The sequence below is a fragment of the Alligator sinensis genome, unplaced genomic scaffold, assembly GCF_000455745.1.
Source record: "Alligator sinensis unplaced genomic scaffold, ASM45574v1 scaffold166_1, whole genome shotgun sequence".
Taxonomy (NCBI): domain Eukaryota; kingdom Metazoa; phylum Chordata; order Crocodylia; family Alligatoridae; genus Alligator; species Alligator sinensis.
Genome location: NW_005842098.1, coordinates 2,411,171 through 2,430,490, shown reverse-complemented (window position 1 = coordinate 2,430,490; position 19,320 = coordinate 2,411,171). Strand labels below are relative to the sequence as shown.

At 41.2% G+C, this 19,320-nt stretch overlaps 1 protein-coding gene across 2 annotated transcripts in view; it reads right to left on the bottom strand.

Annotated features, from left to right (window-relative positions):
- Positions 1–19,314, bottom strand: part of SLC5A8 (solute carrier family 5 member 8) — a 38,791-nt gene extending 19,477 nt beyond the window's left edge. For both annotated transcript variants that reach the window (XR_003094217.1, XM_014520234.2), the window contains exons 1-8: positions 18,929–19,314; positions 16,569–16,634; positions 12,995–13,046; positions 11,268–11,335; positions 10,281–10,435; positions 8,260–8,400; positions 4,752–4,881; positions 2,886–2,974 (exon numbers count right to left, since the gene is read on the bottom strand). Coding sequence is in view for 1 of the 2 variants with exons in the window: in XM_014520234.2 (XP_014375720.1) it covers positions 2,886–2,974; positions 4,752–4,881; positions 8,260–8,400; positions 10,281–10,435; positions 11,268–11,335; positions 12,995–13,046; positions 16,569–16,634; positions 18,929–19,273 (1,046 nt within the window). In the remaining variant the exon portion in view is untranslated. The remainder of the gene's footprint in view (positions 1–2,885; positions 2,975–4,751; positions 4,882–8,259; positions 8,401–10,280; positions 10,436–11,267; positions 11,336–12,994; positions 13,047–16,568; positions 16,635–18,928) is intronic.
- Between the last annotated feature and the right edge of the window lie 6 nt (positions 19,315–19,320).

Here is a 19,320-nt window from a genome sequence, read left to right as displayed (position 1 = left end):
AGACTGTTGTTAGCTCTAGCTAAAAACTTTAACTCAGTTGTGGTAATATTAACTCAAGTGTTGAGTGAAATATTGGAGGCACTGTCAAGAGGCTCAAGAAGGCTAAATTTTGTATTATAAATCTGAATGACACATATTTTAACTATAATGACTACAGAAATAATTACATGATATCTTTGCACTATTTTGACTCTTTTTGCCTAATTAGTTGTGTTTAAAAATATGGTGTATATAATCCAGCAATTTCTTCATATTCTAAGAATTATATTTGTTTTTGCTTTGATTTTAAACTTAATAATAGAGTGCTAGTCCCCTAGCATATTTGTAGAGCATCTAGTTTTTCTTCATTTGGAAAAAAAACCATGTTGTGTTATATGTGAAGATGTGCCATACCACCATCTGCACCCTCCTTTTCAAAATCCTAGATCCACCCATGGAAACTCCTGTATCATTTGTAAAAGTATCAGACAAATTCCCTTTGTAGGTAAATATACTCTGTTGCCTAGTATTTCCCCTCTCTTTAGTGTTTCTTAATCTACTAGCAGCCAAAGTTAGACGAGAGAAACTAATTAAGATAATACACTTAGAGTCAGGATTTGTAATACTTTGCACTTCTGCATTCCCTTCTATTTAAGAATCTTAAACTTTAAAAATATGAATGTACTAAACTTCACAGCATGCTTGTAAAGTTAGGCAGTACTTTTATTCCTTATCTAGTCCTGTCCTTTGTGCCTCGCAATGACCTGAAATTGGGTTTCTTAAGAAGGACAAGAAGTCAATCATCCTAGAATGCACAGAGCCAAATGGGAAATGCTGAATATATTAATACATTATTTTCCTAAGCAATCAGTTTGCACCTTCAGCATGACTACCTAGATCATTATCTTTACTTACACAGAAACAAGTGTTAAGAGCCAAAAGAAATTACCCAACCAGAATGTTATAACAGTCACTCAGTGTGTGACAGTTCTAGCTATTGTTCTTACACAGTTTCCATTGAAACCTTGGCTTGTCCCATTCAAGATTATCCAAAACATTCCTCTTTAGGGCTGAAATTTGCCATGTTTGGTCTCTGCCAGAAGGCATGCTCACTTAAGAAGCTCTTTCAGTTATTGGCCAGAAGTCCAGTCACTTTTCACTGTTTTTCAGGAGACTAATTCAAAACAGCTTCACTTTTAATTTTTGAGGGAGAACAGAACAGTTTTAAAATAGGTATAAATGTTTGCAAATTGGAAGCTGAGTATGCATGTTGGAAAATTCCCTTCCATTGTTGCTACCCAGGGTGACTATCTATTTGGAGGAATTTACCAGCTCAGGGCCTCAATACTTGCCATACTTACACCAGTATAATCCATCCTCCTTTGCATACTGATATAAATTACACCAGGATCCTAAGCATATAGATGGGAACTAATGAATAGTAGTAGTTATACATAATAAGTATTTATTACAATGCCTTGTCATTAGGAACAGGAAGTAGGCAATAGCTGGGGATTTTGATTGGGGTGTGCCAATGCTCCTGCTGGGACTTAAACCAGAGGTTCCTGATTAAAGTGTCTTGCACCTCTGCTCAGGGTTAGGCCAATTGCCATACTTGGATCAGGAAGGATTTTTATCCTGTGCTCATACTGATATGGGGTTTTTCCCTTCCTCTGTAGCAGGAGGCACGGCCCTCTTCCTGAGATCTCTTGAGCATATTTTAACAACCTTTGCAGCAGCAGGATGTTGGTCATGGTGGTCCCCCTACACTATCTGTGGAAACTAGGTTGTTATATCTTGTGCTGTGTCAGAGTTGACTGGGTAGTTTTACTGAAAGGTTAGACAATGGATTTGTATGGGATGGCTTGGATAGAGATGATCCTCTCAGGCAGAGGGTTGAACTAGATGACTTCTCAAGGTCCCCTCTAGCCCTACTTCTCTATGACTTCTATATTCAGGTCTGGGGCTTGTCTTGAGCAGGAAACTAATCATTCTGTAGCAAGGTGAGGTGAAGCTTGTAATCACTACACTTTGCTCATGTGACATTTATTAGCAGGGAGGATCAACAACATCAAGTCAAGATGCTTTGATGATCCACTGGTGAAGCATGTTTAAGGTTCCACAAGCCAAATAGCCTCCACTTCCTCCCACACCTTAAAAGAACAAAAACAAAGAGCAAGCTCCATTTAGGCACATGGCCTCGGGACTGAAAAAAGACTACTCATTTCTTCATAGTATTTCTGTAGCTGAATTTTATGTAAACAATCAGTGTTCATTAATTCTACAGTTCTACCAATCCCATGATATTAGCAGCTGTGAAACTGACCATTAGAAGCCTTGAAAATGAACTAGTTCCTGTCATCCAGGTTTCGAATAGCAGTGGTTTTCTCTTACTTGTTCCAGCAGCAGCTAACAATTTGTTACTGTTAGCAAACTGCAGTTGGCATGCAGTTAACTGGAGTAGAACTGAGATACAAATTAGAGAGTGGGGCTGAAGCTATATACTTAAGTATATTCTGCATTTAACCCAGGGGTATCAAACTCATCAGGCCCTGTCAGTCAGATGAGTGGCACAGAGCTGGTCTGCAGGCTGAATCAGGCCTGCAGTCCAGCCCCATGTGCTAGATTCAGTGTGCAGGCCTAGTCTAGCACAGGCACCACATTCAGCATGCATCCTGGACCAGCCTCAAATGTCACATGCAACATGCACTCCTTCACCACCACCAAGCAGGGCATGCAGCATGTGCCCCACACCAACCCCAGGTGCCATGTTCCATATGCTGCCTACACCCCGATTGGAGTGCGCTGTAAAGTAAAAAATCCTAGTGTAAAGGCAATTTAAATGCCAATAAAGATGTACAAACCATAGCTAATATATTTTGCGGAATACAGAATGATTAATTTACCTTAACGTCCCACTGTAGGCACTAGCCACAAACAGCCCTGGCACGCCTGGAAAGTCTCGCAGAATATCCAGTACCAAGTATGGCATTAACTGCAAAATTCCAAGATTGAGAAATGTTATAATGTCATCCTCATTTCTGGTCTTGTTTCTTGTAATTTTCTCAGCCTTCCTTCTGCCCAGTTATTCAAATTTTACATGTGCTATTGTATATGTTCTACTCAATTCCTAGACATCCTGCAGAAAATGGTCCCTAAGTTGTTCACTGTGAATACAGTCACCTTAGGACAGCTGAGAACCACTTCCATGTTTGATCCCAGTTCCTGTTGTTGGTTTAAGCTATATACTGGAAGCACCTAGTCCCAGATTCAATAGAATAGTATCCCTTTTGTTCTGGCTTTTATGACATCTGCTATAGTTGAAATTTTCAGATCACTTCAAAGTGCCTGGTTTAAGGCTTCTATTTTTGTTAATATGAAGGAATGCATTGTGTATCTACCTTGCAATTACAAACCTGATTTCACTATGGTCTTAAAGAAGACCATGTGGCCTGACCTCTGGCTCTTTGCCATGTGTTCACCATTTGCTTCCCCTCTCTGGCCTCCTGCTATGGAGGCAGTTTGACAAGCATCTATAACTCTCCTAAACATAAGAAACTGACATTTCATTTGTTTCCCCCTTCCGAACATTTTTCTTTCTATAAATATACCAGGGTATATTTGGAGAGGCTGACTACCATTTGTGATTCTGCTCCACAAACGACATAATTTCACAACCTAATTCTCTCCTGAGTAATGAAGGGAGAAACATTTTTAGTGAATGTTTACTTTCTGCTCATCTCTTCCTGTCATAAATACTATTCTTGGGGCATCTCTTATGCTTAAAACATGGGAAGGTCTTTGCTTTTCACTTATCCAGGAACAAAAACTGTACACTGTAGATCTGGAGATGAACAGTACTACATAAGGGCTAATGGTTACTGTCAAGCCAGTATCATTCATTAAACTTTTTAGAGGCTGAGATAACTTCTCTGGGGTGCCTTCCAGCCAAACATTTCTATGTTGTTGTTTTTTATTGTAACATTTCCCATGTTTTGAGTTGCTCATTTATATACAATGTTCCTAGGCATGTTTTAGAGGGATAAACAACATACCTGACAGATCTGAGAAAGAAGAGTTGCCTTCACAGCGTTATGCTCCTGGCTGTCCCCTTCATCAAGTCATAAAATAGGTGTCTACAACTATTGGTCAGAACCAGAAGGTGGTGGGACTGAAGAATATCCCACTTCCTGTAAAACCATCCTCACTGCCCCCTAGCTTTTCTATCAGTCTTACAGTTTGTCCCCCACCTCAATAATCCTGACTCACTACATGCTAATTTAGGCACTTTCCTCCTGCATACTCTGGCATGTCTCCTGAATGACTAATGAGGACTGTAGTGCAAGGTACAGCAGAGGCACAGTGCCTCTATGTAGACAAACCTTGCTTCACTGCAGCTGTCTCAAGATCCCAGATGAAAAGGAGAAGTCATAGGGTTCTGACCTCCTGGCTGTTGCATAAAGATGCAAACCTTCCTTCTCTTCTCCCAAATAAAATAATATGATTTTTTTTTCTGTGGGGTTTAAAATACTTGAGCGTTGCGTCACTGGGGCATATGGAGATTTATGTCCAGTTATTTTACTAGATCACTCCCTTACTGAAGATAAAAGTATATCCCACACTGTTCCTCAATGCAGCTTTCCCAAAGGCCTCAATCTAAATTTCCAAGGCATGGGAGTGGTGAGTGCTCAGCCAAACACCTAGGGATCAGGCCCTAGGGCAGCAGTTTTAACTTATCCCTAACTGTTAAATGTAGCAAAAGATGTATATACCTGGTCTGGTGCTGACACCTTCTTTGCTGTCCATGGGTCACAATCCTTGTAAATCGAGTACAGAGCTAATCCAGAAAACACTGCACAGGTGAGAATCGCCCAGAGTCCCACCAAGTTTATATAGAGAGACCTATGCAAACACACATGGAAGGATCAAGGTTAGAGAATTACTTTTGGAACTCAGAGAGAAAAAGCACAGGTCTGTAAGCTTGGCAGAGATTAATGTATCCTACTGTACCTGAATTACCTTCCCGGTTGGCAGTCAAAGAAAAGAGAAACCTTGTTAAGTAGGAACACAATGTTTAGTCCAGTTACATGCTGTGAACTTTTTGACTGAAAAGGCAGTAGAGTACTGCAGAACACAGGAACTCCTGAGAAAGATGATGAGCCATGCAGTAGCTACTAGGCTAGAAGCTATTTATAAATTTTTACTGCTGTGGGTGAACAGGTATTTACAGTCATACCAAGGTCAATGGGATTGCTCAGGTCTCACCAGGAAAAGGGTTGCAATTTGGCTCCAATTAAGTTGTCAGAAAGAGATAAATTGGCATTTTCAAATATAAAACCCATATGATGTTCTTGGGAATATATAATCAATAGCAGCAGGGTTTGTCCCACAATGGAATCTAGTCAAGAGATTATGGGATAGTTGTGATTATTCTGCATATCTCAGCATATGTCTGTATGTCAGGAGGCAAATAGAAAGTGTACACAAACCCCAGAGGGATCTTTAAGGAACATGCACTGGGTGTGTGGGGCCTGTGTCACCACTTCTTTGCCTGTAATGTCAATGCACTATGCTATTTTGCTATGCTTAACCAGTGCCAGCCATCCAGTTATGGAACAATAAGGAAGGCCTTTGCTGGCATGCTCTATAAGATAGTCATGCCAAATACTCCTCTCCAGATGATTTGTCATGGGGTTTCTTAAGGCTTTTGCTTCTAGACTTTACCCCAAAAAAGAGTCTTATGCCAAAGTAAGGCTGTGTTTTGTGTGCCTGCCCACTTTTACTACAGAATAAATTCTATTATCAATTTAACTTAAGTTGATTCCATGCCATCGTAAGCTAAATTGATATAAAATCACTCTTAAATTGACTTGAGGTTGACATACAGAATTTAACCAAATGTTTTTGTAGGACAGAATAAACTATTTTAGCCCATGTCCAAAAGCTAAAAATTAAATAAAGTAAGTTTCTAGCAACTGAGTGACTACAGGCAGAAAACACCTCCCTGCACAAAAGATTAGCTGCTGCAAGTGGCAAATCTTATTTGAAAATGTATTGGTGTCTGGGTAGCAAGTGCAAATAAATGTCTTTGATTTTTGTCCTCACTGGCCTCCCAGTGCAGGGTGACACTCATGATTATGTCAGTATCACAGAAAAATAATTGTAGCTTTTAACAAAGGAAGGTGTTCCCATTAATTCTGAATGTGTAATACTAGGTAGATACTTTATGCAAAATCGGTATTGTGTCTAAGGAAACCATGTAACACCTGTTTATCTGCCTGTTGGTTTGGTTGTTTAACTGGGGATTTAGAATTCCAGTAATCAAAACATGGCATCTTGAAGAGATATTTGAAGGCAGGGATTGAGGGAAAAATAAGAGGAAGTAAATGAGTAGCCTGCAATTTTCTGAAGGTGTGGTTCTTCTGCTAGAGACTCCTGTAATTCTTTAGAATGAATGTGCGATGAGTCAAAAAAGAATCATCCCTTACTATGGGAGTCATTTAATTTATTCCCAAACCCTAACACAGGTTAGAATCTGTGTAAGAATTCAGACTCTGAGCCAGATTGGTTATTGCTTTACACTTTGTAATATCTTTACATCCATGCAAAGTGGGTATAAAATGCATCTATTCTGATTTGATGGTAGCAATTTACATTTACTTTGCATTAGGGCAAATGACAAGAGGGACAGGTCAATAATGATTCTTGCTGTACATGTTTTAAAAATCTTTGATAAACAAACTACACAGTCATGGCATACTGCCAGTGCCTAAAATGTTATGAAGAGACAACGGTTATGCTGTAAAGTAACTTTGCCTTTTGGAACAGTGATGTTTTTCAGGCATGGATAAGTCAAATAATGGTTTAGATGACTTGGAACCTGCCTGCCCTTTCTTACAGAAGGGAGTTATACAAGGGACAAGGTCATGAGATTCTAGATTTCTTAAAGCTATTAATGTAGACAGGCTATACAGTCCTACAAACTGCATTGATTCTTGGGAGTGGAGGGCCTTCCACATGGAAGCTCTGTACCTTGGAGCAGCTCTATTTGAAGTTCTTGGCCACATGGCTCCAATGGTACCACATTCCAGACTCCTCTAGTCACAACTACCTCTACGATGCCTGCGAAGGATTTCATTGTGAGAAGGAAGACAGGCATTCCAAAAAGTAACATTAGTTCTGAAGGAAGGGCTGCTTGGATGACTCAATATGATGCACAATTGAAATGCAACGTATGAAACTATTGCCCGAACAAAATACTTGGGCTAGAAACTGTTTCCCACACATTACTAAACAATCAACATTGAGACATAGACTGCTTTTCTGCAATGGCTAGAACCCTGAAAAAAGCAACATAACCAAAAAATGATGCATTTGAGATCTAACTGATGATGCCACAACTCATTCAATGCATAAATGCAACTGACTACAGAATATTTTTTTCTCACTGCTGTAACCTAAAATGTTTTGCATTTGAACACACTGCTTTAAATACATTGTTCTGGTTATTTTGTTCACATTTTTCAAAAGCTAAAACCTTCAAAATACTCTCCTTTGCTCTGATTAGGCAATTCTATTATGATTTGCAGCTTTGTTGTTCTCCTATAAATTATATGGATAGAGTTTATGAGTTAGCCTGGAATCCTGAGCTCAGGTTTAGAGGTAAAGAGAAACTTGGTTTTTTTGTGGGGGAGGGGGCAGGGAATCAATAGAAGGAAAATAGACCTTTCTGCCAGTATCTATAATGAGCTTCTATAGTGGCTTACATCTTATTAATTACCCTGGAAATAAAGTATATGATTCTGCAGCACTCCTTTCATTAGACAATCAATTTCAGCATTTTATCGTGCTCATACCTACCTTTGTGGATAAATCTTTTACTCCTTACTCAAGCAAAATTCCTACTAACTAACTTAAGTTTCATATATAGTACCAAATCCAAGAGCTGGTGTGAACAAAAAATTGCATTAATAAGGCTGTAGAATTAGGTTGCAAATAAACATAAGGTAGCTATTCGTATGCAACAATCCCAGGATAGTAAACAGGCAAACAACAAGACTGAATGTAACCACAAATTACACCCGATTTAAGTATTGGTGTTTAGCATTCCAGCTTATTTTTTACCTGGCTCACAAAGCAGAAAGCACAGGCTTTTATTACCTTTTGTAAATGAGTTATCTATAGATTTAAACCTTTAATTAAAAAAAAAGTTCCTGATGAAGTATAGCTATTAGTTAAAGTCTGAAACTGAACAATTTCATTTACTGCATATAGGCTTACAGTTTTGCTTGGAATCTGGTTTTGCAGGCAATGTATCTCTGAACTTGAGCTTGGTTGACCCCATATATTCCAGTCCAGGTGAAGGTCCCACCTATAACAATTGTCCAGAAGGTATGTCTTTGCAAGGGATTGGGATTAAAGCTAAATGAGAGAAAAAAAGACTAAATGAGAGAAAAACTAACAGACTCAGGATATGAAAATCTTTAACCGTTTGTTACCAAACAGCTCAATAATTAGTGGAAAAGTTATTCTCAAATACTTGTTCAAATGTAGACACTTATCCCTGCATCTTTGGAACAATTAAGCACTCAAACTTTAGGTATAGGAAAAAACATGAAAAGCACATTTTAAATTATGGGATGACACTCTTCCCTTCCTCATTAAATCAATGGCAAAACTCCCATATGTCTAAATAACACCTGAAGGCAAATTTTGAATGGTGTATCAGGGCTGTTCAACATCTAAGTGACTGGGGGCTGAATGCTGCTCAGGCTGTACCAACAGGAGCTATGCTGTGCCTTATGAGCACCCTGGCCCCAATCCTCAGTTCCCCCAGCTACATGATCCACCAGCACCGTGGGCTGCACTGCACTATGCCATCCCACCCCACTCCCTAGGGTGGGGGCAGGAAGTGGAAGCTGAATGGGGTGAAGGGAGCCCAGAGACCTCCTCTGCTGCTGCTGCAGCTGGAGCGATAGGGGAGAGTGGTGGCCTGATGAGAGCCCAAGGACCACAAATTAATCTCTTACAGGCCATGTGTTGCATGGGTCACCAACTGGATAGCCCTGTGATATGCTTTGATTGTAAAATACAATCATAGGTAAGGTGGCATGTATATCAGAGCTAGGACTGTTGGCAAAAAACCCTATTTTTTTCATAAAATGTTAAGATGCTCGATTATTCTGTCAGCTACACCATTTTAATTAATGTAACACCAATGAGTGATTACCTTGATTTAAGCCAAGATGGATGAGAGGAAAATCACCACTATGTTTTTTTCCTCAACCAACCTCTATTGAAATAAACTCTTCTATGACATTTTATTGATTTAGCTCCAGGTGTTAAGTGTGGTGAAGCATGGCTATTAAGTACTGTGGCATAAACTGTAAGTAGGTTATTCTAAACCACTTTGTATTTTAATCATAAAGTATATTTGACTCAGATCATAATTTTCCAACATAAATCACATAATATTAATTCAAAGATTTTGGGCCACAATTCCCTTTTTTTAAACCCTAAAATAATTATTTTTAAAAAATTTGGTAAGATTTTTTTTCCCAGGTCAAACAGCTAATTAAAATGAAAACAGTCTAGGAACAGAAATAAGACCGAATGTCTACTGTAAGTCACCAATGCAGTTTGGAAAGTTCAATTCATGAAAAATCTGTAGGCAAATTATTCACTGATGAAATTTGAATAGCCTTAAATTTTAAAAAATTATGAATTCTCATTTAGTGATTTTTACCATGGGACATGGATTAAAAAAAAAAAATCAAACTAATTACCTGTTATAATTAGATCTGGGGGAATTATTTACACAAATAAATTATTCATCAAAAATAGTTTCAGACAGAAAAAATAAAATGAAAATGTCAAAATATTTTAACATTTTTAGAATGCAATATTTTGCTTCTGTAAATTATTGATTTCCAAACTATATTTACAATACATTTGGAAACATGTATAAGTGATACATATTCTTAGAACGAAGTTGAGCAAAATTAAAAGATTTGGTCTTGTAGAGTTTTAGTAACGCATGGATGCATTTAAACTAGAACATCACATTAAACTGGATGGCCTTCCTAGAAAAAAATAAATTTATTAAATCCAATTACCATACTCACCCTTGATAGAGGCTTTATTCCAAAGTAATCACTTTATACCTGCCTACATGGCCAAAAGTAGCATTAAAAAAAGCAAGTGAGCCTACTTGAACAGTCTCCATAGCACAGATGCAGATACCATTTTACAACTATATAATGGTTTATGTGAGTCATTAGCTTGAACAAATGCAAACTTACTCCCAGAAGTTTAATCTTCCTCCATCATAGGAATCATTTAGAATGCGTTGGATTCCCCCTTGAACCACCACAGAACGTATAATCACTGATGAAAACCCAGCTACCATGATCCCAACTTGGAAAACATCTGTCCAGACAACAGCCTTTAAACCACCCTGTGAGGGGAATAACAGACACGGTGTACAGTAGGAGCCAGGGCTATTTTATTTTAAATCCATATTCAATTTAGTTGAATGTAATTACCAGTCTCTAATGAACTAAACAAATTTTCCAGCTAAGGCAACTCTCCTTGAATCAAAGCAACAATGGATAATACCCACTAATCTTTCTTATGCTCCAACCTACTGACTTCTATAGAAGTACTACTTAAAATATAGAAACAAATTATGTCACAGAAGTATGATTTATAGTCCATTTATACATTTAAATACACTATCAAATTTTAAGAAGCACTTTTCACTGATTTCAGTGAGTTCTGCTTAAAATTCAGCAGCACAATATAACCCTAAGAAAAGAAACATTGGGCAAAATACAGAATGAATTTCTACCACATTGTTCAAGGAAGTTGTTGCTTCAATGAAGACAGACTTAGATCATTCAGGTACATGTCAGAACAACCCCACTTGTAGAAAATCCCACTGGAGATGTCTCTGGGGAACTATATTTCTATAAACTCTGCAGGGATGGGAGCGGGATGATGTGTTTATCTTCCTAAGCAGCACCTTCTCCTGTCCCCAATCTGCCCAGTCTCTACTCAGGAAAGCAAACAATGCTGCAGTAGGGATGGATGAGTCACATGGCCCTTTGCATGTGGAAGTGGAAATACCCACATAGAGACGATGTTTTCTATACATGCTTTGGAGGCCCTTTGCCTTCATTAAAGCTTAAGCTCAGTATTTGTATGATATTTTTAGGGGAACGAAGTTGCATATTTTGAGCGAGTACTGAAGAGAAGTTGGGTTTCTTTAACACAGACAGCCAACGTACCAGCGTGCAATAGAATGTACAGACCACTCCAGTGGCAACCACTGCACCCCACAGATCAAATCCTGTGACTGAAAAAAGAGGGAAAATAAACAACTCTCAGTAATGGTTTTGAAGAAAAACAATCAGCTAAAATCAAAACCTATTTTGTATCTTGCTCCTGAAAAAAAATAGATTGGAAATAAATTATGCAGAAAGTACTAAAAATAGCAACAAAATTATTTGTATATTAAAACCGCACACTTCTGATAGAAATCAATACTAAAAAAAAAACTCAGGAAAGTAATTCTGGCAGGCCATACTTCTACACAATTGGAAATATGTTTGTATCCAACAACTCTCTTCTCTAAATCTCAGTAACCAAGAATGATTATATTGCTATAGGTTCCAATTCAGTAAAGTTCTAAAATATAGTCCTAACATCCGTTGACCTGCTGATTTCAGAGCAAAAGGATTTGTGTGGGTTGCCTGAAAGAGTTTATCTACCTGGGGATACTTGGGAAAGTTCAGGTGAATCAACTAAAGGTCTGAAGGCAATGTGAATCACTTAAAGCTTGTTAAACTTCTTGTCTGAATGCTCTGTATGGGGTTATAGAAACAGGCGACTGGTAGGAGGCAGCACGTGGAGGCACGTGCACCCCCTGAGATTGGCCCCCAACTTGCACTGCTCAGGACAGGGCAGTTTTTTTTGCTGCGCAGGCCAGTGGTGTGTTGTGGTGGGGGGACACTAAGCCATGGCACAAAAGTATAGGAGTGGATATGGGGCTTTTGGTCCTCCCTCCACCCACCCACAAATTGTGCCTCCCCAGACTCAGGAGGCACCAGTCACTAGACTACAAACTGCTCCAGAACAGAGTTGGGCATATAATGTATTGTTTGGTTCAGATCAAACCAATAAGGCAAAAAGAAAAAAAAAGGTATTTTCATTTAGTTCAAATTGAATGTGTTTCTCACTAAATGAAAACTGGAAATATTTAATTTGGGGTCTTTTTAAAAAATTAAAAATTTAACTCAAGTTCAAAACCAAGTGCGGTTTCAAAACATTTCACTTGGAAAATGTTGCAACACAATTCTGACTTCAACATTTTTTTCCCTCCCAGGCCAAAATTATTTCTAGAATGCCTCCCAAGTTCATGGGGCACCTGAAACCATCTCAAACTCCATTTTTGAGACATAAATTAATTGCATGAAAGAAAATGGCCCAGTCCTAATTCTGTATGAGAACACTGACCTGATGAAGAATGTCTTGCATTTGAAAGCTTGTCTAACTTGATTCCAACTATGCAGTTGTTCCAATAAAGGATATCACCCCCAAAAAATTATTGCTTCTCATAGCAGTCACATGGGGCTTTAAACTTGCTTCACACATGTACATTGCCTTTACAACTTTAGCCAGTTTTCTTAACTTGCCTGAGTAGCCTCACGTAATCACAGCCTCAGGGGGTCCAAAACAAGCAGTAAAACTGACAGCAGAATTTGTCACTGGGTCTTTAGTCTCTTCCACAATCTTTCATTAACTAGAGACTATTGGAAGTCTTCACACAAACAAAACTCCCAGTAAAGTCAACCTAAGTCTTGAAAAACTACATATTTGACCCTACTGTGGCATATATCTCTACCTGCTTTAAAATCCTAGTAGTTCTACATATTGCAAAGATGAAAGAAAAAAAATTGAAAATGAACTACGCAAATAATTTTAACATAAAATGATTACTCTATAGTCACTTTACCTTGATTTAGTGCCAGAGCTGGAGCATAAATAACAATTCCGGTATACAAAATCTAGAGGAGAGCAAACAAATACAAAAATCAAAGGAAACATGCATTTCTGAAAATTGTGATACAGACATACAATTGATTTTTTGGTAGGCATGTCCACAAAATATAATAGCAACATATCTAAGTGCTGTGCAGTGTTAAGTAACAATGCTTGTGTTTATAGGAAAAATACCAGGGAACTAACTAGTAGTGCACTCTTCATGGTGCATTATTAAAAACAAACAAACACTAAAGCAGCTCTTAAATGCCAAAGTCCTCTTCATCTTCACTGGCTTTTCTGACTAAGTCTTCATATTGCCAAACTGCGCACTGGTCATATCACTGTGTAGTAATAGACAGGAAGTCAATAACGTTTATGTGCGCTTTGCCAGGAAATCTTTTATTATCCATTTTCTTAGTCTCAGTAGGATTCAAGCACTACTTAATATACAAACATAATGGAAATTAACAATAACTAGAAGCACACCATTACATATTCATTATTGTATAGTAATGTTGGGTTTTATAGACCAGTGGGTTGCAGCCATTGGGGGGTGACAAGAACGCATGGATGATTGTTTTGTTTGTTTTCATTCATTACAGGAAAGTAATCCAGACACACACCCAAAAGAATCCCTTCATTTTCATTTATCGTAATAAGGCTCACAACTCAGATATCATCTATAATAATTGTCTTATCATGTCTTTTAATCTTGGTAGCCTTTGCTCTATTATGTTGAAACTGATTGTAGTGTAACAGAGTCATATTTAGGGAAATGAAGGTTGAAGTCAACTACAGTCAAATTCCAAGGAAGTCTATGGATCAAATTCAACAATGACATATGCAGTTCCACAAGTTTCACAATGAGGTTTTTGTTCTGAGCTTGTATGCTCTAATCTTTATATGATTTAACTCCATTGACTTCAATTGAATTAGTCCTCATTTTTGCTAGCATATAATCAAATTCTGAGCCTATGTATAAGTGGAAAAGGAGCAAATAAAACTCCACTTACCTGGTATTCAGCAAGTATGCAATTTTAGAGCTAGCCCCATGACCGTATAACTTGGACTACAAGATAAGCATCTCCCAGCAGTGGCCCCATGGTCGCAAAGCCGACAGAAGGAGCTCCCTGCTGGTAGGGGCTGTGGAGTTTGTTCCGCACCCAGCTCCACAAGCATGGAGCTGGTGGGGAACAGGCTGTGGACAGAACAGGCTGGGAAACAAGCTCCCCAGCCTCTGCCCTGCGTGGCCAGGTGGAGACAATGTTCCCCTGCCCCAGCAGCAGGGAGCTTTCAGCCCCCACTCCCTGATCACATTGACCAGTGATCAGTCAATCACTGGTCAATGAGCTCCTCATTGACCAGTGAGGAGCTCTGTGATCGGGGAGCTGGGGTTGGAAACAGGCTGGGAGCTTGTTCCCAAACCCCGCTCCACAATCACAGAGCGGGGGCTGGGAACAAGCTCCCCAGCGCCTACTCTGCAATTGCAATTGCAATCAAAGAGCAGGGCCTGGGAGCTCCTTGCATGGGGATAGTTTCCCACCCAGCCTGAACAGTCCCCAGTCAGCTCCAGGCTGTATATACACACTTTCCTGCACAGCCTGGGGCTGGCTGGGAACTGTCCTGGTCAGGGGCGGGTCCCAGCCCCGTGCCCTGATCAGGTGATTGAGGCATGGAGCTTGGAAAGAGCGGGTGGGGTAGGTCCCAGTCCCCTGCCACAATCCACTGGTAGGGCAGCTAGCAGTAAGTTAGTGGATAGCTGCCCCACTGGCAGATCGGGGCAGGGGGCTTGGACCTGCCCCACCCCTGCAGCTCTTTCCAAGCCCCATGCCCCTGATGGGGGAGCCAGGGCCAAGAGCTCCCTGCAGCCAGGGCAGGGGGACATTGTCCCTGCCCCAGCAGCAGGCAGCCCCTGGGCTAGCTCCCCCTGGTGGTGGCAGGGTTCCTTCTCCCTAATCCCTGCATGTGTAGACACCTACCCAAAAAACCTTACTCTGCAGTATCTTACTGTACAGTAAATCTATGCTGGAGTAAATGCATGTGTAGACATGTCCAGTGAGTATCTCCCTACTGCCTTTAAGCATCATGATAAAAAACTTCCTTGCCACAACCCTTATCAGATTTTGGTTAATTTAAAGCAAGGATCAAGAAATAATTGTTCTTCTCCAAATTATTTGGTACAAAAGGAAATAAAAGTACAAAAAAGTGACACACCAATATCTGCGATACTATCAAAATGGTAAGGTGGTAAAACAAATCAAACCTTATTTGAATGATCCCAGACAATTAAATACAGTTTTGGCACAAAGAAATATATACATTTCTTGAATCCATCTCCTCAGACACATCTCTAGTAGGTACCAGCTTCTTTTTTGATCTGCTTTGAAAGCAGGGATTATGAACAATTTGTCCCTTTTAAATCTTCAGACCTTTTGTGAGTGTTACTATATGATGAGATATCATCAGAGCTCAAGCATGTTGCTTTCCATATCTCCCATACCTTTGATGGACTTGTTTCTCTCTTGGAGAAGTAGTGCCCAAGATGCAACTGGCCAGTTAACATCCCAATGTTTGCCAAATTCAATGGTTCCAAGAGATTTAGGGTAGGGTGTCAAACTCATCTGGGCTAGATGAGTGAGATAGGGATGGTCCATAGGCTAGATGAATGTTGCATGGCCAGCCCTGAGGACTAGATAAGGGCCATGAACTCCCTCCCTCTCCCACCCCCTCCCCTCCATGCCAGACCCAGAATGGGATACATACTGCATACAATGCCCACTTCAGCTGGTCTAGGACCCATGCTGCACACAGCACCTGTCCCAGAGCAGTTGGAAGGTGGGCACTGTGTGCAGCATGGATCCTGGACTGGCTGGGGCAGGCACCACATGCACTTGTCCTGGACCAGCTGGGGCAGGCACTGCATTTGGTGCATTTGGTGCATGTACTAATGTGACTGGGACATGCACTGTGTGCTGTGTGAGTCCCAGACTGGCCAGAGTTGGCACTGTGTGCACCATGTGTCCAAGGTCCTGCATGCGGGTCTGGTCCAGCATGTGCCACATTTGGCATGTGGATCAACTCCAGAACTAGGGCAGCACCCTGGGCCAGATGATGGGGCTCCACGGGCTGTATCTGGCTGTATCTTTGACACCCCTGATTTAAGGCATGTCTGTATTTGCAACCTGTGGATTTTGTGCAATCTGCATAAAAGCACTGTGCAGGTAATGCATACTCTTCACATTATTATCCCATGGCTGATGTATTCCTTCCTCATTTCATTGCAGCCATAGAGCACTGCAGTGCTTCAAGCTATGCACTCAGATTACTCAAGTACCCATGTAGGAACAAAGAGCACTTCTGAACAGCGTATGCTCTCAAACTCATAAATATGAAGCTAAAAGAACTTTCTTGTCTTTTACTTTCAGTCCCATTCTTGAACTTTTGTAGTAATCTTAACAACTACTCAAACATGATCACCAGTTACATTAGATTAAATAATGCTGAAGGCTACTAAGGACCAAAGATCGAATTTGAGGTTTACTTGCCGTTTGTATAATGAAGAGGACTGTCCCACAGAGACGCAGATATTTATTAAATCGAAGCTCTAAATACTGTGGAAAAAAAGGAATAAACAACTTTCACATTCAAGTTATACATTATTTTAACAGAAGTGTCCAACTCCCTTGGTTCCCCGCCGCAAGCAGATCCAGAACATGCTCCATGTGGGCATATCTGGACCCATCTCCAGAGGCAGGGCAAGCAGTGGAGGTAATTATTGTCATAGGCTACTGAGCTGCAGAGCTTAACACACCCATCACTCTTAGCAAAAACCAGGACAGTGAAGGAACAATAGAACCTGTTTATATTGTGAAAAGGAGAGTTAATCAGACCTCTCCCTGCTCTGATCATCTGCCAGAAACAGCAACACGTTTTCAGTTTAGCTCAATTTTCTAAAGCTGACACCTCTCTTACTGTAATGCTGCCACTGGCACTTGTCCAAGTAACTCACTGTCAGCATTACAGATAAATCCAATGTCTTTTATGGTGTTGAACACGAACTGTAACCTTCTGTCTATAGTGCCTGCTAAGATACAGTGACCCTTATTTTTGGATAATTTTGGCTTCGTTTGACTTGTCATGATACAATTTCATTCCCTTGCCCATTTTAACGATAATGTGTAATGTACAATAGGACAAAGAAAAAGTCCTTTATCCACCAGTGTGATCAACAGTGTAGTTGATAATATCTAATTATCCACAAGAGCTGAGGTTCAGATTTGAATTTTGAGTGCTGGCAAAGGGGAGAAAATAAAAACAAGGAGAGGCTTGAATTCTGACCTCTGTAGTCTGTTTTACTAGCAATAAGGATATAACCATAATGTCTGTATTATTACTGTACTTTGATCTTTTTTCCAGGATTTTAGAATGTTACTAGTCATCATTAAGGGCATAAAGCTTATGAACATAAAGTCAACTGGAAGCAGCCAGAGATGAGTATTAGACTTCCATCCACTCTATGTAGAGAGCATCTCTGCTGAGGAAGGAGGTTCCTTGTCCTCCAAGACCAGAACTCTCCTGTCTGGCAAAGAGCGAGAGAATGCAGGTTTCCAATGTGGCTCCTCTACGCCAATTCCCTGCAGGTATTAGCTCCCAGAGGCATTTCATTCAAGCAGCATAACTTACTAGTACCTTCTGTAGCTTTTTACTCACTTGACTTGGGTGAAGGAAAGAAACAACCCCTCTATTTTTAAGCTATATTTCAGCACTTACATAGAAGTGGGTTGTTTTCATAAATGCTGAGTATGTGCAGCTCCACCTGCATAAGTACTAAGGAAAACATAGGCATATTCAATGCCAAATGCAGAGATTGCTTATCTTTAAGTAAATGAGGAAGCCCAGATGATATCTATTAGATTGCTTATCTCCTTAACTTTAAGCGTCTGCTCAAGTATGCCACTGGGAGCTCTAAATACGGATTTGCAATTCTTCTTTGAGGAACCCAATTTTGAGAATGATGGATTTTATTTTCAGGTGGGCTTTTGACATGACAGATGTGCCTGTCTATCTATCTGGCCAATTTCCTACTGAGCTAGGCCCAGACGATGACCCTGGAGAGCTGCAGGAACTGGCTCTCAGGAGCTGGCATTGGTGACATCCTTTGCCTCTTTCTGTTTCTGGGCAGGGCATTGGGACTCCTTTGAGTTTGAACATTTCCTTCACAACCAAATGTGGACCAGTTTGTGCCTTGCTGGGCCATCAAGGGGCCACTCTGCACGGGAGGGTGGGGGAAGAGATGACCACCTTGTTCTATGAGTGTGACGGGTGCTGGCGTGGGAAGGCTCAGCGGCGATAGCAGGAGTTTGTTACTGATGAATGGGGGTGAGGGGAAGGGGATCTCTGCACTTTGGTACTTTCACCTTTTGGTTTGAAACGGTCCAATAAAATCTGTCTGCCTAGAGCACGTCACAGTCTGTGCACAGATAAAGCCATGCACTGGCTTGAACATCTTAAGGTACTGAAACCCAGAAGTGGGTAAAAATACTGAGACCAGGTCAATGGGGGGATACTGGAGCAAGGCGAGTGCAGGGTCAGCCTCATTTCCAAGCAAGTGACCCTCCCATGCCTATAATTTTTGGCAGTGGAGGGCAGGACACAGCAGGCTGGTCTTTTTACCCCGCTATGGGTTTCAGGACCTCAAGATGGTTCACACCAGCATGTGGCTTCATCTTTAAACAGGCGGAGACCTGATCTAGACACACACTCTCCTCCCCACGCAGCCCAGTCATCAGGCGCCCTCCCAGCCCGGCGCCCAGCTGGCAGCATGGGCACAGCATGGGACAAGGAGAGGGGCGACAGCACCCAGGCGTGAGGCGTGGGGCAGGGGCAGGGCGCAGGCCCCTCTCACCTCGTAGGTGCTGGTGATGCCCAGGCGGTAGAAGACGGGCAGGAAGATCTCGGCGCTGGCCAGCACCACCAGGAGGTAGGTGATGGCGAAGACGCAGAAGACGGCGCCGAAGCGGTACACCTCGGCCGGGGTGCCCAGCACTGTGACGGCCGACATGAAGCTGGCGGTGAGGGACAGCGCCACCGGCAGGGCGCTCATGCTGCGCCCGCCCATCAGGAAGTCCTTGGAGGTCTTCTGCCCGCCGCCCGCGAAGGCGTAGTACACGCCGATGACGGCGGAGATGAGCAGCATGGCCCCGAACACCACGTAGTCCCACACCACGAAGCGCCCCGTGCCCGTGGCCATGACGGAGCCGCTCCCCGCTCTGCCGCCCGGCTTGCCCCCGCCCGCCG